General features: G+C 41.3%; 2 protein-coding genes and 1 pseudogene across 6 annotated transcripts in view; all 3 read left to right on the top strand.

Moving 5' to 3' along the window:
• The window catches only part of BRCC3 (BRCA1/BRCA2-containing complex subunit 3), a 55375-nt gene extending 44677 nt beyond the window's left edge, over positions 1-10698 (top strand). For 2 of the 5 annotated variants that reach the window (XM_047716917.1, XM_047716918.1), the window contains 3 exons: positions 3852-3983; positions 4439-4482; positions 7591-7758. In XM_047716917.1, coding sequence (XP_047572873.1) covers positions 3852-3983; positions 4439-4482; positions 7591-7742 — 328 coding nt within the window. In that variant the 3' untranslated portion in view covers positions 7743-7758. Of the gene's footprint in view, positions 1-3851; positions 3984-4438; positions 4483-7590; positions 7759-9074 lie in introns of those variants that run through there. The other 3 variants (XM_047716914.1, XM_047716915.1, XM_047716913.1) reach the window with 3 other exon arrangements.
• A 4004-nt stretch (positions 10699-14702) lies between these two features.
• LOC125092186 (small nuclear ribonucleoprotein-associated proteins B and B'-like) lies at positions 14703-17334 on the top strand (annotated as a pseudogene).
• A 2047-nt stretch (positions 17335-19381) lies between these two features.
• Positions 19382-20838, top strand: part of LOC125091832 (phosphatidylinositol-binding clathrin assembly protein-like) — a 34935-nt gene continuing 33478 nt past the window's right edge. The window contains exon 1 of the mRNA XM_047715883.1: positions 19382-19557. Within this exon, the coding sequence (XP_047571839.1) occupies positions 19479-19557 (79 nt within the window). The 5' untranslated portion in view covers positions 19382-19478. The remainder of the gene's footprint in view (positions 19558-20838) is intronic.

Raw genomic sequence — 20838 nt, 5'->3', positions numbered from 1 at the left:
CACAGCAAGACCAGGATGAAAGGCGGGGAAGCCCACTCTTTCTTTTTTTCTTTATTTCTTCTTTTTTGGGGGGGTGTATTTGCACTGAGATACTTTCTCTGTATTTTATTTTTTTAAGTTTAAGTTTTCATTTTCACTCCAATTAGTTAACATTAGATTCTCGTGTACAGTAGAGTGATTCAACACTTCCATACAACACCCAGTGCTCATCACAAGTGACCTCCTTCATCCTCATCCCCATCTCACCCGAATAATCTCATTTGTTTTGTTTCTTAAGTTCCACACAAGCGAAATCACATGGCATTTGCTTTTCTCTGACTGACTTATCTCACTTAGCATTACACCCTCTAGCTCCGTCCATGTCATGGCAGACGGCAGGATTTCATTCTTTTGATGGCCAAGTAGTGTTCCATCGTGTACATAGACCACGTCTTCATCATCCACCTACCAGTGGATACTCGGGCTGTTTCCATACTCTGGTTATTGTTGATAATGCTGCTGTAAACATCGGGGTACATGATTCCCTTTGAATTAGTATGTTTGTATTCGTTAGGTAAATACTTAGTAGTGCAAATGGGGGATTGTAAGATAACTTCTGTGTTTAAGTTTCTGAGGAGCCTCCATACTGTTTTCCACAGTGGCTGCACCAGTGCATTCCCCCCGAATGGTGCAGGAGGGTTCCTTTTCCTCCATTGTCCTTACCAGCAGCTGTTGTTTCTTGTGTTTTTTATTTTAGCAGTTCTGGCAGATGTAAGCTGATTTTGTAGCTTGGATTTGCATCTCCCTAAGGATCAGTGATGTTGAGCATCTTTTCATGTGTCTGTTGGCCATCTGCATGTCTCCTTTGTAGGACTGTCTGTACATGTCTCCTGCCCATTTTTTTAATTGGATGATTCACGTTTTGGGTGTTGAATTTTTAAAGTTCTTTCTATATTTTGGATACTAACCTTTTATCAGGTATGTCGTTTGCAAACATCTCCCATCAGTGGGTTACCATTTCTTTTTTTTTTTTTAAGATTTTATTTATTTATTTGACAGACAGAGATCACAAGTAGGCAGAGAGGCAGGCAGAGAGAGAGGAAGGGAAGCAGGCTCCCCACTGAGCAGAGAGCCCGATGTGGGGCTCGATTCCAGGACCCCAAGATCACGACCTGAGATGAAGGCAGAGGCCTAACCCACTGAGCCACCCAGGTGCCCCAGTGGGTTACCATTTCTAGTGCTCTTCATTTCTTTGTTTCCATCTGTTATCATTTTCTTTCTTGAAGAATGTCCTTTAATGCTTCTGGTAGTGTAAGTCTTCTGGTGAAATAGTCATTTGACTTTCATATGTCTGAAAGAAGTCTTAAATTCCATCTTTTTTTTTTTTTAAAGATTTTATTTATTTGACAGAGAGAGATCACAAGTAGACGGAGAGGCAGGCAGAGAGAGAGAGAGAGAGAGGGAAGCAGGCTTCCCGCTGAGCAGAGAGAGAGAGAGAGAGGGAAGCAGGCTTCCCGCTGAGCAGAGAGCCCGATGCGGGACTCGATCCCAGGACCCTGAGATCATGACCTGAGCCGAAGGCAGCGGCTTAACCCACTGAGCCACCCAGGCGCCCCTTAAATTCCATCTTTAAAAAATATTTTCAATAGGTAAAGAACTCTAGGGTGGCCATTTTTGTCTTTTAGAATTATAAAGATATTTCTCTACCATCCAATGAAAAACTGGCTATCATCTTCACCTTTGCTTCTGTTTACTTAATATGACTTTTTTTCTGACTTCTTAAGATTTTTTCTTTTTCACTAGTTTTAAGCTCTTTGATTATAGTGTGCCATTGGTGTAATTGTTTTCAGTTTTATTCTGTCCTTGGGTTTCCCTAAGCTTAGACATGTGGATTTACATTTGTCATCAAATTTACAAAAATCTCAGCTATTATTTCTACAAGTATTTTTTTCTGTTCCACTCTCTCATTTTCTTTGGATATTTTAATTATACACATATTTGGCCACTTGACATTGTCTCATGGTTCACTGATGCTCTGTTCATTGTTTTGTTTTTTTTTTTTTTTGGTCTTTTTTTCTATCTGTGATTTATTTTATATAGTTTCTATTGCTGTATCTTCAAGTTCACTAATCTTTCCTTCTGTAATGTTTAATTTCCTGTTAATCCTATGCATGTTCAGTCTTTCCTCTAGCTTTCTGAACACACAGAATATTTATAATGATAAATGGTTATTTTAAGAAGCTTGTCTGCTAATTCTTTCATCTTTGATATTTCTAGCTCTACTTTGGTCAACTTATTTTTTTCTTATGTATTGGTCACATTTTTCCAGCTTCTTCCTATGCCTAGTAATTCTATATGAATGTCAAACACTGTTCATTTTACTTGATGTCCCCTTGAGGTTTCATATTGAGCCAGAAAGCACTTTATCAGCTTTCTTTTATTGTTAGAGAGAAAGCTCATGTATTTGAGCTTATTTCTTTTCCTAAGGAAAAGTTAATAGGCTTCTGCAACTCTAAGGAATATTTTGTCACCAAAATTAAGGAGCATTTGAATTGAATAGATTGGAATGTGTGGAGAAGGAAAAATGAGTTAGATCACTCATTCCCAAACTTGGCTGAACACTGGAATCACCTGAGTAGTTTAAAAAATACACTAAGCCAATCTAAAAAGGCCGTATTCTACATGAGAGGGAGAGAGCAGAAGGGAGAGGAAGAGGGCAAGAGAATCTGAAGCAGACTGTGTGCTGGGCTCAGAGCCCGATGTGGGGCTCAGTGAGGACCTGAGCCAAAACCAAAAGTCAGACACTTAACTGACTGAGCCACCCAGCTGCCCCAATATTTGTGAATTTCTCACCTATTTCCCTTCAGGGGAGAGAATGGGAACTGTGGGCCACTGGTGAACCCTAAGTTAGAACGAGTGAGCATTTATATGAGTAATTCATATACATCATGAATCTGATGGACTCACGGAAAAGTCTGCAGCTGCTCTTCCCCAGGCTTTGTGATGAATGTGTTCACCCCCCATGGAAACTTCTCAACCAAAGACAGCATTAATTAGCTATTCCCCTTATCTGGGGGAGTGAGCATAAGGACCCTGAATTCCCAAGACCTCCAATACGTTTTTGAAAGTGGGCTTACATTTTCTAGGAAAGTGGGGAATATTGACTCTTCAAATGGGCTTCTAATTTGCTCCCCAGGTGAGTTCATTTTGAATTCAGTCAAGTTTCAAGTTGAGCTACTAAATGAATGACAGGGATGTCTAATCTTCGAGTATACTGTATCCCAAAATTTCTATTAAGTTTATAGAAAACTTCTGATTATGACAACTCGGCATTAAAAACTAACCCATTCTTGGTATATATCCAAAGAAAATGAAATATGGATCTCAAAAATGATATCTGTACTCTAATGTTTTTGCAGAGTTATTCACGATAGTCAAGATACAAAAACAACCTAAAGGTCTGTCAATGGATGAATTGAAATAAATAAAAATAGCAAACTCGTTGAAGCAGAGAGTAGAATGGTGGTTGCCACGGCAGGAGTGGTGGAAGGGAAAATGAGGAAGTGTTGGTCAAAGGGTACAAAGTTTCAAGATGAATGAATTCTGGAGATCTACCGCTCAGCATGGCGACTACAGTTAACAGAACGGTGTTATATACTTGAAATCTTACCACACACACACAAAGAAAGGCAACTACGTGACGTAACGGATACGTTAATTGGCTTGAGCGCGGTGCTCCTTTTACTCAAAATATCAATTTCAAAACATCAGTTTGTATGCCTTAAATATATATCATTCCTTTTCATCAATTAAACCAAAATAAAGCTAGAAACAAACAAACATGAAACTGACCTGAGTTGATTGTCTCACAGGTATGAGAGGATTGAAATCCCCATCCATATTGTACCTCACGTAACCATTGGGAAAGTATGCCTGGAGTCAGCAGTCGAGCTGCCCAAGATCCTGTGCCAAGAGGAGCAGGATGCATACAGGAGGATCCACAGGTAGAGTTCTCCCTCCCTCGTCTCTCATCCTGACTCCTCAGGACCTGGTCCCTCTTTTCCTTTTCCAGAGGCCCCTTTCCTCTCACCTCTCTGTGAGAAAGTGTGTTCATATTCTGTGTAACATTCATTTCTCTCCCGCTGCACTTTGGATCCTTCAAGGGCAATGATACTTTTGGTTGTTAGAAAAAAACCAGACAATTAGACCTCAGTAGCCCTACTGCCAAGCACTGGGTCTTGCCCAAGAAGTGTGGACTGTATGAAGTGAGACAGTGATTTCAAGTGATCTCTTTGAATTATCTTGAAGTTCTGAATAAAATTATATCCTCCAAATCATGAAACATTTCACTCTAATGGAATTTAAATTATGCATATTCCTCTAATCCAATTCGCAAAGGTCATTTTGTTTTCCCTTCGCTGCGGCTCTGCTGCTAACCTAAACTGTTTTATCCCTTTAGCCTGACACATCTGGACTCAGTAACCAAGATCCATAATGGCTCAGGTAAAATTTCTTTTTCTAGATTGTGGGCAGTGATTTCTGAAATACTCAGCTGACAGAAATAAAACTAGTTTAAGTGCTTGAAGTAATAGGTGCAAGTTCTCCTTGAATTTCCCTTTCCGAGAGCTTTGCTATTCATTAATCCCACTCCCAGCTTTTCTCTTGAACCCTGCAAACCCTTTAGTGTGTATGCTACCTAGAGTAAGGCTGGAAGAAAGAGTGGAATGAACTTTATGATTGACTTTCTCAGGGGCTATGCTGGTACATGTTTAATACCCAGTTCTCAGGGAGGAGGAAGGGCCCTGATTTTTTGTGTTTGCCGGTTTCCAATGTATAGTACTCCTACCATGGCTGATTTCAAACAACTAGTATGGCATCAACCAGCTCACAGACTTCACTCACAGACTTCTGAAATTTCAGTAGTATATCGGCTTTCATGAGCCGATCTAAGTTGGTTCCAGCACACTACTACCAGCCTATTACGGTGGGAATTGAAAGAGATGGATAGACAGACAGATGAGAGGGAAGGTATGAAGGAAGAATCTTTTCATGTCAGTAAACACAGAAAGAATTCCTATATAAGGCCAAGGAGCAGGAAACTCAATACAGTATACATATGAAATCACTTTTCTCCAGCATACGCACCTACTATACCATACCTTCTCTTTAAATAACCCTGATTCCCAGGCCATTTTGTGTAGGCTTTCCCAGTGTCTGGCAAAGTCACCAGTGAGGAAGAAATAGAGGCTTTCAAGTTATAGGCCATTACTTTGAGACAAAATTAAAAGATGGCTTGGTATGTCTCTCCCATCATTTCTATCTGGAGGTAAAATATGACAAAGAAGTAGAATCTGGTTAGGGTTAGTGTATTACATGTAGTCATGGTCTAAAGCCACAGTAACTTGAACAGGATGGTAATAACTAAAAAATGAACAAGTAAATCAGTAGAACTGAATAGAACCCACAAATGGGCCCATTTGTGTATAAGAATTTATATTTAAGAAAGATAGTACTTCAAAGCAATAAATGCTACATACTTTATTGTTTATTGTTCCATTTATATGACATTCAAGAATAGGCGAAAGTACTCTGTGGTGACAGCAGGAAGGTCAGCAGCTGCCGGGGCCAGAGGTGACTGCAAAGGGAACTGCAAAGGGCCTCTGCGCTAATGGAAAGGATCTGTTTCTTCACTAGGGATCATTACCACAAACTCAATGACCTGTACACTTTAAATGGGGTCATTTTATTGTCTATAAATTATACCTTTATAGCTCATTTTATTTTTTTTAAAGATTATATTTATTTATTTGAGAAAGAGAAAGAGAGAACGCATGAACGGGGTGTAGGGGTAGAGGCAGAGGGAGAGCCAGACTCCCCACTGAACAGGAAGCCCAAAGTGGGGCTTAATCCCAGGAGCCTGAGATCAGGACCTCAGCTGAAGACAGAGACTTATCTGACTGAGCCACAGAAACGCCCCACCCCTTATAGCTCATTTTAAAAGTTAAAAAAATAAGGAGGAAAATGTAAGAGGATATTTTTCAAACTCTGGGAAGACCTGACCTAAGTATAATCTGAACTCAGAAAAAGCTGACTAAGAATGAAAAGACTTCTAGGGCACCTGGGTGACTCAGTTGTGAAGTGTCTGTCTTCGGCTCAGGTCATGATCCCGGGATCCTGGGATCAAGCCCCACATTGAGCTCTCTGCTCAGTGGGAAGCCTGCTTGTCCCTCTCCCACTCCCCCTGCTAGTGTTCCCTCTCTCTCTGTGTCTCTCTCTCCTTCAAATAAATAAAATCTTTAAAAAAAAATAAAGAATGAAAGACTTTTATAGAAAAACAAATTCTTCATAAATGTTTTTAGAAGAAGTATGGATTTAGATGGCAGTTTTTCACCTTCTGGCAAAGATTAAATTGAGAGGTAAAATTAGGTGAGGATGTGCAGGAAGTGAATGCTCTCATATACTGTTCCTGGAGGTATAAGTTGGTCCAATCTGGAACATACTGGCTCATCAGTTTTAAGATATACATATACTTGAATCTACAGTTCCACCTCTAGAAATGTACCCTTTAGAAATTCGTAGGACAAGTATGCAAAAATAAGTCTAAAGGGATATGAACCACAGTCTTTATAGTAGCAAAGAAAATGGATGCTGCTGAAGTGTCCATCACTCATTAAACTGGTAACTCCATGGGCGCCTGGGTGGTGCAGTGGGTTAAGCGTCTGATGGTTTCAGCTCAGGTCACGATCTCAGGGCTGTGAATGGAGCCCCTCATCGTGCTCCATGCTCAGTGTGGAGTCTGCTTGGGGCTCTGTCTCCTTCTCCCTCCCTGTCCACCCCTGTCCTGCTCACGTGCACTCTTTCTCTTTCTCTCTGTCTCTCTAAAAGAAAGAAACCTTTAAATTGGTACATCCATTCTGATGAATATTGTGTAGCCCTTAGGAAGGAAAGCCAGATCTTTACTGAGGCAGAAAGATGTCATTGTTATGTGGTAAAAAAGTAACATCCAAAATCATATGGTTTTTATTCAAAAGTATACATACAAATGCACACACGTACACACAAATATCATATCTATAGATTCTGGAAGATATACCCCACAGTATTACAGTGGTCATTTTCAATAAGTCACTTTTTTAAAAGATTTTATTTATTTATTTGAGGGAGAGCATGAGCAGGGTGGAGGGGCAGAGGGAGAGGGAGAAGCAGATGCTTTCAGGCATGTTAAGTTAATGTATTTATTTCTAAAATACATGAAACATTTGAGCAATTTTTCTAGTGGACTTGTGGAAAGCTAAGTTGCAGAAAGCACTCTAGGGCTTATGGTCATTTGTCATTTACACTGTGCGAAGGCCTAAGGGCTGGGGAAAAAAACCTATAGTTCTTAGCCCTTTTGCGTAAAGGAGTAAAGACCTGGTTATCTTTCTGCTTCTCTCTGACTTTTGGTTCTAGGGGTATTCGGGATGGCCTCAAACAGATGTCTCCTTTGCTCAGCTCTTCTGTCTTTCCCCTGGCCAGAGATACAACGTCATCTGCTAGGCCTTCTCTGTGTGCTCACAGGTGGGGGGGCACAGGTGGGGGAGTGTTCTCTCAACCGTGTTTTTCCTGTTGAAGTGTTTACCAAGAATCTGTGCAGCCAAATGTCGGCGGTCAGCGGGCCTCTCCTGCAGTGGCTGGAGGACAGGCTGGAGCAGAACCAGCAGCACCTGCAACAGCTGCAGCAGGAAAAGGAGGAGCTGGTGCAAGAGCTTTCTTCTCTAGAGTAGTTGGAGGACGATGGGGCAAACGGACTTGGTTTCCTCAATTTGCATGGTAAGCATGGTCCGAAAGTTCATGTGCGGTCGCACAGCTCTCTTTATCTCCACTGGGAGAATTTCAATAGTGCGGCAGACACAAGCTGTCTTCCGGAAAGTTTTATTAGGACTCAGTGAACCCTCTTACCTGTGACTGGCCGACAAAGTGCACATGAAGCTGCTTTAGGTAGAATAGTAAGGTTTTTTTTTAAAAGGCCACGGGGGTATATTGGCAAGGATATCTTGTAATAAAACGTCCTGGGAGCATATTTTAAATAGTTACTTTTCCTTTGTTTAACTTTGAAGTTTTTATTTTCCATTTTAGACACTCTGTAGAGTAAGCTAAAGAGTGTTCCGTGCTTCAGTTTTCTAGTTACGAGGCTTCTGTTGGACGAGTAAATGAGTGCACTAGTGTTCATGGAAGGGGCTCATGAGCACCCCGCCTGTACTCGTAAGCCCTCATTGAGGGGCATATGTCTTATGTCTTCCGTCTTGATCTCTAAAATATTAGGTATCTAAGATACCTGTCAAAGGTTGACTCTCCATGAGTATCCTTTCTAACTGAATAGCTGAGTTCCAGCACATTTGACTCTGAAGCAAATTCCTATTTGACAGATCCTGTTTACCTGGGGACTTTCATTATAATACAAATCTGTTTCTTCAGAAACATTAAGGACCTAGGATGTAACAAAAATCATATTTTAACAAGTTCTGTTGCATTATTCTTTCCATGTATAACCACAGAAGGTAAGTGTGTCTTTAGAAAAGAGTCAAGCCTGTTGCATACTGGAAATTAAAGTGGGCATTGGAGGAGGCGGGAAGAAAGAAAACAATCCCAACAATAGTGACACAGGTTGGGTTTTGTTTTTGTTTTTTCTTCCTGTTTCTCCCTAGATTATTGCTTTTTCACATTTGAATGTGTAGTCCAGCTGCGTGAGAAGTACTTACAGGTCAAACTTTATCCCTGGGGGTGGAACCTAGAAATATTCGTGAACTCCCCAGCTGATTCTAAGGCACACTGAAGTTTAAAAACCAGTACTGGGGCGCCTGGGTGGCTCAGGGGGTTAAAGCCTCTGCCTTCGGCTCGGGTCATGATCCCAGGGTCCTGGGATCGAGCCCCACGTCGGGCTCTCTGCTCAGCGGGGAGCCTGCCTCCTCCTCTCTCTCTCTGCCTGCCTCTCTGCCTACTTGTGATCTCTGTCAAATAAATAAATAAAATCTTTAAAAAAAAAACCAGTACTGTAGGGCATACGGAGTGTAAATGCTGTATTGTCCTTAATTTCCCACAGCCACAGTTCTTCTCTGTTCTTTTCTTTCCCTATAGGAAAAATGAAAATATCCAGGTATAAAATTAATTAAGCTAAATCGATTTAGAAGAAGTTGGAGGACTCACATCACCTGACTTCAAGACTTACTACAAAGCTACAGTAATCAAGGCAGTGTGGCTTACGCTCAACTGATTTTGACAGAGGTGTTTCAAAGCGTTTCAGTGGAGTAATAATAGACAGTATTTTCAAGAAATTATGCTGGAGTAATTGATACCCATAGGCAAAAAAAAAAAAAATGAACTTCGACCTAAACTGCATACCTTAGACAGAAATTAACTCAAAATATATCATGGACTTAGATGTAAGATGTAAAACTATAAAACTTTTAGGAAAAAAATCATAGAAAAATCATCAGGATCTTGGGCTAGGCAACAAGCCCTTGGCCTTCACTACAAAAGCACAGTCCTAAAAGGAAAACAATATACTAGACGTCATCAAAATGAAAAAGTTTGCTCTGTAAAAAAAATTAAGAGGAGGAAATCATCAAGAGAAATTATTTGCAAACCATATGTCTGATTAATCTAGACTACACAAAGTCAACAATTAAAAAGCCATCCAATTGAAAATGAGCAAAAGACATGAATAGACATTTCACTAAAGAAGATATATGGATGGCAAGTAAGCACATGAAAAGATGTTGAACTTCAGTAGTCATTAGGGAATGCGAATTAAAACCACAATGAATTATGATTACATACTTAACAGGATGGTAAAGAAAAAAAGAAAATACCAGATGCTGTTGAGCATACAAACTGGATCTCTTATACATTACAGGAATGGTGAATGGTACAGCCACTCTATAAAAGACTTTGGGAATTTCTAATAAAGTTAAACATCCATGTATCATACAACCCAGCATTTGCACTCCTGGACATTTATCCCAGAAAAATGAGAAGCTATGATGGAACAAAATTTTGTACACAAATGTTCTTAGCAGCTTATTTGTAAGAGCTAAAAACTGGAACTAACCCAAATATCCTGCAATTGAATGAGTAATTAAACCAAACATCTGTACCATGAAATACTACTCGGCAATGAAGAGAAACAACTTGGGTACACCTTAAGGGTATTATGATGAATGAAAGGGCCAGTCTCAAAAGGTCACATACTATCTGATTGCATTCTTGAGATGATTGCCGGGGATAGGGACTGGAGGGGGAATGAGATATGTGTGACTATAAAGGGATAATACAGGATGTTCCTTTGTGCTGATGGAACAGTTCTGTCTTGATTATGGTGTTGAATACATTATCTGTGCTAAAACTACATAGACCTACACACACCCACAAATGAATGCATGTGAAATCTCATGAAACTGAGTAAGGTCTGTAATCAAGTTAGCAGTATTGTGCCATTGTCAATATGTCGGTTTTGAAGTTGCACAATAGTAATGGAAGATCTTGCCACTGGGGGGAAACTGGGTAGAGGATACATGGGACTCACTGTACTATTTTTGCAACTTCCTGTAAATCTATAATTACTACAAAATAAAAAGTTAGACATATTAAATAAGGAACTAGGAGGAATGGCACTTAATTTATGAAGTAAGAGTGATGAAAACCCAAGGGGAATAAAATGATTTGAAGGTTTTTATAGGCCAATGTTGAGCACATGTCCCTTTCCTTTTCTGGACTTCATTTTTCTCATTTATAAGGCTAGAGTGGATCACCACCAAGGTTCCTTTTAGCTCAGTGTTCAGTCCTTAAAAGTGTTCAGCATCACAAGGAACAGTGATGAAAAGAAGATGTATCATTACTTTCCCACCTGCACCAATCAGGCTTACTTTTATGCAACCCTGTATCCCCTTCCGGTCAGTAGATTCTCTTTTTTCAATCACAGCCAAGACTCTGATGGGAACAATATATGCCCTTGCCTTCTCTCTCCATTTTATCATTTCCTATTCATTCAAGTCATTGTGTTCTGACCTCTGTCCATATCACTCCGTTCAAACCATTCCTGCCAATGTCACCAATGACCTCCAGGACATAGTGAATGTCAATAGATGATTTTCATGCCCTAGTAAACCTCTCAGTCTGGACACAATTGGCCACTCTTCTTTGAAATCTGCCTCTCTTGGCTTCTGCTATTTTCCTGGTTTTTCTCTTCTCTAGCTGTTCCTTCTCAAATTCATTCAGAGGCTTCTCTATTGTTGCTTATCTGTAAATGGAGTTGACAGGCAAATCTGTCTCCATCCAGATCTCTATGTGAACTCTACATCTAAATTTCCACCTGCCTCCTGCACATTTCCACTGGCTCTCTTAATAAGTCTGAATCTGAACTCCTGGTTTTCAATCTAAACCATATTAGGGAATATTTCCTACCAGTATTTCTTATCTCAGTGAATTGAACAACCGTTTGCACAAATATGAAATCAAATAGACATCTTCAACATCTCTCTCCATCACCTTCTGAAATGTTTGCACTGATAGAGTTATGGCACTTAGAAATTATTTTTCTAACCTGAGAGTACTGGGTACCTGATCTCACCCATTTCAAAAGGCAGTGGTTCCCTCTGGAAAACAGCATGGAGGTTCCTCAAAAAGTTGGGAAAACAGAGCTACCCCATGACTCAGCAATTGAACGACTGGGTATTTACCCTAAAGGTACAAATGTAGTGACCCGAAGGGGCACGTGCACCCCAGCGTTTATAGCAGCAATGTCCACAATAGCCAAACTATGGAAAGAGCCTAGATGTCCATCAACAGATATATATAATGCTGCCATCAAAACCCCCTGAAATCTTGCCATTTGCAATGACGTGGATGGAACTAGAGGGTATTATGCTGAGTGAAATAAGTCAGTCAGCGAAAGACAATTACCATATGATCTCTGATATGAGCAATTTGAGAGGTAGGGCAGGGGTTTTGCGGGTAGAGAAGGGGAAAAAAATGAAACAAGATGGGATCGGGAGGGGGCAGGGGTTTTGCGGGTAGAGAAGGGGAAAAAAATGAAACAAGATGGGATCGGGAGGGAGACAAACCATAAGAGACTCTTAATCTCAGGAAACAAACTGAGAGTTTCTGGGGGTTGCGGGGGGAGGGATAGAGTGGCTGGATGATGGACATTGGGGAGGGTATGTGCTATGGTGAGTGCTGTGAAGTGTGTAAGCCTGATGATTCACAGACCTGTACCCCTGGGGCAAATAATACATTATATGTTAATGAAAAAAAAAAAGGTGGTGGTTCCATGCCTGAAGAGGCAAACTGAAAGGATTGCAGGCTACTGCAACACTGCCCCCCCCCAACCACCAAACTGACCATTTAACTCCTAGAGCAGCGGTATCATACAGAGAGAAGCTTGCCTTGTCCCCCATCTTCAGCTCTGGAGCCCTGGCTTGGAGTTTTTGCTGGGAGAGAAGCAGTCCATAAAACAGATACTCCTGATCTCTTTCCAGAGGAACTGACTTCATTTGCAACAGAATGAGGAACAGTTCAAGCCTAAGGGCACTTGTACAAATGGTAGAGATTGTGGTGAAAGCCAATGTGCCGAAGTGAATAGCCATCTTGAAAAAGAAGAGCAAAGCAGGAGGAACACACCAACCGATTTCAAAACTCATATGAGACAATTTGGTACTGTCACAGGGATAGACATACAGATCTCCGGAATAGAACCGAGTGTCCAGAATTAAACACACATATCTGTGGTCAGATGTCTATAAGGAAACTGCGACTATTGAATGGGGGGAAAATAAACTTCTTAACAGCTGGTGTGCGGACAATTACATATCCACATGCAACAGAATGAAGGTGGACATCTACCCCACAACATATTCAAATATCAACCCAAAATGTATCAAAAGCCCACATATAAGAGCTAAAACTATAAAAACCTTAGAAGAAAACATAGCAGCAAATCTTCATGACCTAGGTTTTGGCAATGGAGTCTTAGTTATGACACTAAAAGCAGAAGCAACAAGGAAAAAGTAGATAAATTGGACTTCAAAAAGTAAAAAGAATGCAGAGAGTATGAGAAAATATTTGCAAATCATATAAATGAGTCTAGCATCAAGAATATGTAAAGTACTTTGACAACTCACAAAAATTTTTTTAATGGACAAAGGATATAAATAGGTATTTCTCCATAGATAAACAAATGATCAATAAGCACATGAAAAGATGCTTGACATCATTAATAATCAGGGAAATGCAATCAAAACCACCATGAGATACCACTTCACACGTGGTAGGATGAAGAACTACAATAATGACAATGTTGAGGAAATTGGAGCTCTTGTGAATGTAAAATGGACAACAGTGGTTCCTCCAAAAGGCAACACGTTATACACAAATGTTTATGTCAGAACTAGTCAAAACAACCAAAGGGTGGGAGCAACCCAAATACCTATAAACTGTAATGGATAACCCTCACCCTAACCCTAACCTGTACAACGGAATACTATTGTCATAAGAAGGAATGAATTACTGGCACTTGCTATAACACAGATGAACCTTGAAAACATTATGCTATGTAAAAGAAGGCAGATACAAAGGGACACATGTTTTATAATTCTATGTATCTGGAATGTCCACAACAGAGAATCCACAGAGACAGACGATTAGTGCTTGCCAGGGGCTGAAGGGAGCAAGGATACAGGGATGAGAGCCGAAAGGTGTAGAATTTCTTTTTGAGGTGATGAAAACATTCGAATGGTAACTCTGGTGATGGTTGCACAGCTCTGTGACTATAATAAAAACAACGTATGGTCTGTAAATTGTGTCTCAATAAAGTTGCTTATAAAACATGAAAAAAAGAGAGGACTCTTCCATGCAAATCCAGCCAACCCCGCAGGCTGGCCTTTTTCTCTCTACCTTGAACTCCATAAGCTCCCAGCTGAGGAGGTAAGAGGTAGTATCTCTTTTTGTTAGAACAAAAACAAAACCAAAAAAATTCTTCTTAGAGTTTGGACAAAACTTGCAGTGAAGAAAAAGGGTTTAAAGTAACCTGTGAAAGAGGCTTGGGCCAATTAATTGTATGTATCATAAAAATGTGGAATGGGTGTTAAAATATGTTACATGTTTGAGCTACACACATTTGTAAAGTGTTAGAAACTTTCTCTGCTGTCCAAAATTTTTACTTTTATTAATAATGTCTTGGTTGTGGCAAGTTGAAAGTTTCCATCTCAATGGCCGTGGCTGCTGGCCAGGTGGAGTGATTGATAATCACCAGCAAAATCCAGATGCTAGGGAGCATTTCTTGAAACAATGTGGTGAATGCACAATGCTTACTCCTTCTGTCAGAGAAAAAAAGCTAGCTGTGTCTTTCCCAAAGTAAAGAATTTCATGTTCCTGATTAAACAACAACAACCAAAAGCTGTAACTCATGCCAAAAATTGGCCCATTCGTTCTGTGGTAAAAGAAGCTGCATCAGACTTTTGATCCCCTCTTGGGCTGTCGGTGGAGCCAATAGAAACAGGAGCTGTTAAGAAAACTAACCAGCATGGAGTGTACAGCCTGAGGCAGTCCTGTCTTCAGGAGCTCCTTCATTAGCATGGTGATCTTTACCCCAGTGCCCCAGTGCCTTCCTTTCCTTGAGGCCTTTGGTGCACTGATGTTCCTGAAGATGCCTAGGCTTAGTTCAAAGATACGTCAGCTCACTTAAGGCCAAAATGGGTTTCTCACCCCCTCCAACCTCCAAATTAATGGGAGGTACCTTTCCAGGGAATTGACACATTTACAAACCAAACCGCCTGCCTTAAGTGTGTCAGCTGTACCAGGACTGGGTTAGGGCCTCAATTATCCAGTGATGGTTCTCAGTTGTGCAGCCCGCCCCCCACCCTGTGGAAAAAAAAATGCTTAAAACTGTATATGAGTGAATTCTACTAAACATTTAATTAAGAATTTATACCAATCCTTCTCAAACTTTTCCAAAACATTAAAGAGGAGGGAACACATCCATATTCATTTAATAAGGCCAGCATTACCCTCATACCAAAGCCAGACAAGGACACACGGTAAAATGAAATTATAGGCCGATATTCCTGATGAATATATGTGCAAAATTCTCAACAAAACACCAGCAGACCAAATTTAACAGCACCATAAAAGGATCATGCATCATGATCAAATGGAATCTATTCCAGGGATGCAAGGATGGTTTAACATAGACAAACCAATCAATGTGATACACTACATTAGCAAAATGAAGGTTACAAATGTACCTCAACATAATAAAAGCCATAGCTGTAAGGGCCTACTTAGCCAGAGCGAGCCATTTTGTTGTTTATGCAGTAAACTTGGATTGAACCTGCCCCTTCCCCCCAAGAGAAAAGCGCTTAGAAACAGATTTGGTGAAATCCGGCCAAATAGCCCCCGATAACGGAGCCCAGATACAAGGACGTGTCCAGCCAGGTAGAAACGTCCAATCAAGGGAAAGCGCACGTATTACCTCCCTACCCGCCAAGGATGAGCCAAGCCAGGTGGAGACATCCAATCAGGAAAGCACCTCTCTAACCACCCAAGAATGTGGACCTTGCCTTTTGGGCGCCAATTCTGACCAGAGTGATAGGCTAATTCAAATAACTACTATAGGGTGAATTGTAATTCAATTGGCCGCCTGTGTGTGGTCAGGCTCAACCACATGGCCTTTGCTCTATAAAAGTTAGTCTATGAGGCTGGGAGGTGTCGCCTCTTTGCAAGAGACGGCCCTGGCTGGTCAGCTTGATTCTCGATGCTTGGCGCGAAATAAAGCCCTGCTTGACCTTCGCTTTGTATCAGTCTCGTCCTTTTGTTTATGGACCCTTTCAATAGCCAACAAGCCCATAGCTAATATCATTCTCAATGGTGAAAAGCTGAAAGCTTTTTCTCAAGCTTCAGAAAATAAAACAAGAGTGCTCCCCCTCACTACTTTTATTCAACCTAATACTGGTAGTCCTGGGTACAGCAATTAGGCAAAATTAAAAATAGAACTACTGAATGATCCAGCAATCCCAATTTGGGGTATATACCCATAGAAAATGAAATCAGGATCTTAAAGAGATATATGCATTCCCATGTTTATTGCAGCATTATTAATAATAGCCAAGATATGGAAACAATCTAAGTGTCTGATGATGGATGAATGGATAAATAAAATGTGGTATGTATACAATGGAATATAATTCAGCCATAAGAAAGAAGGAAATGCTGCCATTTGTGACAATATGGATGAACCTGGAGAACATTATGCTAAGTGAAATAAGCCACGCACAGAAAGACAAATAATGCGGTGATCTCATTTATATGCAGAATCTAAGAACGTTGAACTTATATAACCAACGAGTAGAATGATAGAATGATGGTGGTTGCCAGGGGTTGAGGATGGGGGAAATGGGGAGAAGTTGGTAAAAGTGTACAAACTTTCAGTTATAAGAGAGATTAATGTATAGTATGGTGACCATAGTTAATAAAATTGTATACTTGGAATTTGTTAAAAGAGTAGATTTTAAGTGTTCTCATGATACACAGAAAAACTGTCAGTATGTCAGTATATATATATTAAGTCCTCAAGGAAACTCAAGAGCCGAGCAATGGGGTGGAAAGTAGCTTTTACCCAACCCCATTTTATCTGTGGCTGCACATCCACGAGTGGTGGCATGAAGTGGGCTGCGCTGAGGTGAACCCAGCAGGAACTGGAGCCATCCCCCTCTTTGAGGGGAGAACCTAATCTGAATGACAGGAGAGGGATCTCCTCCCAAAGATACTGGCATTGCCTGAGTGCCACTTGTTGGAGCTGCCAGGCACCCAGGGATTGGGAAAGCTCCTGGCAGAAAAATCCCAGCCGGTATTCCAGTGTCCCAGGCTCCCAACAGGCAATGACCATGCAAGGAAGAGGCAATGTTGCATCCACCGCAGCTGCTGCCACAACCAGTATTGCAAGGTCCCCAACCCAGTATCCACCTGGTTGTGGGGGCCCTCCCTTACCTATGGGCTGAGGGCACCCCCTTCAAGCATGGTGGGTCCACCACCTGGCATGAGGCCCCCCAGTGGGTCCCCCAATGGGGATTCCCTTCTGGATGAGGAACGCCAATGGGCATGCCCCCTCCAGGGATGTGGCCCCATCCCCCAGGGATGCGAGGCCTTCTTTGACCTTTGGCCACAGAGTTATGGAAGTAGCACCACAGAGGCATAGGCCCAATCCCCCAGGGCCGGGTTACCACACACCTGTTTGTTTGTTATGCCATTGTTCTCAGAGTCTCACAGGATTGTCTGGTTTCCCTTTCAGGGCCCCCTCCCCCTGGAATGCACCCACCAAGGCCCTAGACTCATCCTGGCCCTCCTCAGCACCCTGCCCGTTTCCTACAAGGCTGTATATAATCCTTTTACTTCTTTATGGCCTGTGAAACTATATTAAATATTATAAATGTAAAAACTAAACCCTCATGTTATAACACCTTAAAAGAAAACATGACATTCTACAACTTAAATATATACAAAATTTTATTTGTTAATCACACCTCAATAAAACTGAAAAAAAAAAAAGATCACTCAATTTAAAAATGGGCAAAGGGGGCCACCTGGGTGGTTCAGTTGGTTAAGCATCTGACTCTTGATTTCAGCTCAGTTCTCGATCTCCAGGTTATGAGTTCAAGTCCTGCATTGGGCTCCACGCTGGGTGTGGAACCTACTTAAAAAAAATAAAAATATGTAAAAATGGGCAAAGGATCTGAACAGACCTTTCTCCAAAGTAGATACACAAGCCAATAAACACATGAAAAAAAAAGTCCTCTAAATCATTAGTCGTCAGGGAAATGCAAATGAAACCTCAAAGAGATACCACTTCCACACAGTAGGATGGCCATACTCAAACAAATGTTGATGAGGATGTGGAGAAATTACCATATAACCATGCAATTCCATTCATAGGTATATACCCAAAACAACTATAAACAGGTATTGGAACAAATACTTGTAAAGGAAGCAGTATTCACAATAGTTTAATATCCATCAAAGAATGAGTAGATAAATAAATCGTAGTATACCCATGTAATGGAATATTATTTGGCCATAAAAAGGTAGTGTATGTGCCTATCTAAACAAACTTCAACATTCTTTAACAGATAAATTAAAATACAACAAAGTAGCATTAACAGTGTCAAGTATTCATCATCAGGAGAAGCAGAAAAATATGACTCATGTACAAGAAAAGATAAAAGTCAACAGAAACAGCTATTATCAAAGGTGAATTAGTGGATAAACATCTTAAAATAACCATGTAACTGTTATCAATATCCTCAAGGGTTTAAAGGAAGATGTGAACATAATGAGAAGAGCAATAAAAGATATAAAAAGAACCAAATGGAATTGGTAGGGGTGAAAAATAGAATATTAGAAATGCAACCTGTCCTGGGTGGGATCAACAGAAGATTAGGCTGCAGAAGATCAGTGAACTTGAAGAGATACCTGAAGAAACTCGAATTTTAAGCATGGTGGGGGGAGGGGAAGCCTCCACAAATAAAAATGAACCGTTTTAGTCACTTGTGATACAATATTAGGAACTATACTACACATTTAATTGGGACATTGCACCTAATAGTAGAAAAATAAGCATCTTTTCAAGGGTATACAGACGTTGACCTTGATAAAGGTCATAAAATAAATCTCAACAAAGTTTAAAAGATTGAAATCATAAGCAATATGTTCTTTGACAGGAAAAACAGTACTTAAGTCTAAATGCTTTTATTATAATAGAAGATAAGATATCTAACCTACCATAAGAAACCAGAAGATAAAGAGCAAAACAAATGAAAAGCAAGTAGAAGGAAAGGAAATAGTGAAGAGCAGAAGTCAATGAAATAGGAAACGGAATGTAGAGAAAACCAGTGAAACCCAGAGTTGGTTCTTGGAGCAGATCTTCACCGCTGATAGCTCTCTAGTCAGAAAAAGGAGAGAGAAAACTCAGCAACATCAGGAACGACAGTGGGCACATCACTACAGGCTGAACGGACACTAAAGGATAATCAAGGGAGAGTATGAACAACCCTATGGTTCTATATCCGCTGCCGGGCGAAGGAGAGGAGGGCAAGTCCTTAAGCAGGAAACAGCCCCCGTAATATGCGAACTTCCCCAAACCCGAAGAGCGGCAGAGCTTTCGCCTGGGGTCTTCAACATGTCCCCTTCGTCGTAATATTCAATCTAGTTTGTTATTGAGCATCCACTCTGCGAAGGATCCGCCTCGCTCCTCTGGAGGTGCCATGCCCCACAACAGCCTGGGGCCTCGCGGCTTCAAACGCCACCTCACAATGCTGCGGCTCTGCGTCAGGCTGCAGGGCCAGGCCTTCCTTCCGTCGCCTCGGGGGCTCCACCTGTTGCCTGAGGTGCCATCCTTGCTCAGTCCGCCGGTCCGGAAGAGGAGGGACCAGACTCCGGGGCCATCACCCTCGTGGCTGGCAGTCCGCGACGCACCCATGGGGTCGTCTGCGTCCAAGGCTGCCCTCGGGGCGACCACCGACGAGCCTATGGAACCCGAGGCGAAACACCTGGCGGGTGAGTAGGAGGCCCGGGCGCCTCTGGTGCCGGTACCCCGCCCCCCGCCCCCAACCCTCTTTTTCCTGCAGCAGCATTGACAGGAGATGGAATTCTCACCCCTAGTCATCTTAGGAGGGACGCTGGAAGAGAACCACTGGTCTTTTTAAGTCCAGCCTCGGAACTATTTACAAGCTATTCTGGGAATTTAACAACCCGGCCTTCTGAAAAGAGTCTAATTTCAAAGTCCAGCCCAGACCCCTTACAAATCATTACATTCAGCGAGTCTTGTGAAGTAAAGGAAGGAAAAGTCTATAGAGCTGATCATCCCACAAGCAGTCCTAACCTAAGGTCAACGAATAGGCTTTAGAATGTCCAACAACATTTTTTGCGCCCCTGTGAATGTTTCCAGGGGACAGAATTTTGATTCTTGAAGTTATCTATGGCTCAAAGACAGAACAAACTCTCAGGCTAGCCCTGCCACCTGCTGTTTGAGTTCACATCAAGCACTGACTCTATAAACAATAGGTGATTTTGCCTGTATACATAAATCCCACTGCTTTGAAAACTTCAGAGCCAACTCACTATTACAATCACCTCCTTATTTTGGTATTTTGTTTAAAAGCTTTCCACTGATTCAGTATGTACCAAAATTGGTTTCCCAAGACCTTTTGTTCTTAAACAACCGTTAGCTACATGAATGATGTATGGAACCAAAGGGGACACTTGACTCAGTACCATGATATGCCAAAGGTTCAGTCCAAAGGCTGAAATAGTGGAAAAGTGGAAACAACAAATTTGCAAAGGAAACTAACCAGACAGAGGAAGGAAGCCGACTTAGAGAAAAAACGTGACAGAAGCTCATTCTTCATAATCTTAATCACGGCAGAGCCACTGGCATGTAGTGCATATACACGTAAGTGAATGGATCTAGGTTAAGGTCAGCCTAGTGCTTACCTAGCATATTTGCTAAGCACCCTCCTCAGTACGTAAACATGCTGATTAAGAAGTGCTGGGGATGAAGTCTACAACAATGGAAAAAATACAATTATGAAAGTTAGCAATTGGGGCACCTGGCTGGCTCAGTCTGTAGAGCATGTGACTCTTGATCTTGGGATGGTGAGTTTGAGCCCCACGCTGGGGGCAGAGTTTACTTAAAAATTTTTTTTAAAAGAAGAAGTAACAAAAGGTTAAAGGAGGCAAGCAAAGGGTCAGACATGGGGTGACACTACAAGGAAAGTGCCTGACTGAACCTTCATGTAATGACACTTTCCTTGAGGGAGGCAGGATGACATAATGGTC

This window comes from Lutra lutra, chromosome X (genome assembly GCF_902655055.1).
Source record: "Lutra lutra chromosome X, mLutLut1.2, whole genome shotgun sequence".
In the NCBI taxonomy this organism is placed as follows: Eukaryota; Metazoa; Chordata; class Mammalia; order Carnivora; family Mustelidae; genus Lutra; species Lutra lutra.
Note: the sequence above shows the minus strand (reverse complement) of the source record. Positions and strands in the feature narration are given on the sequence as shown.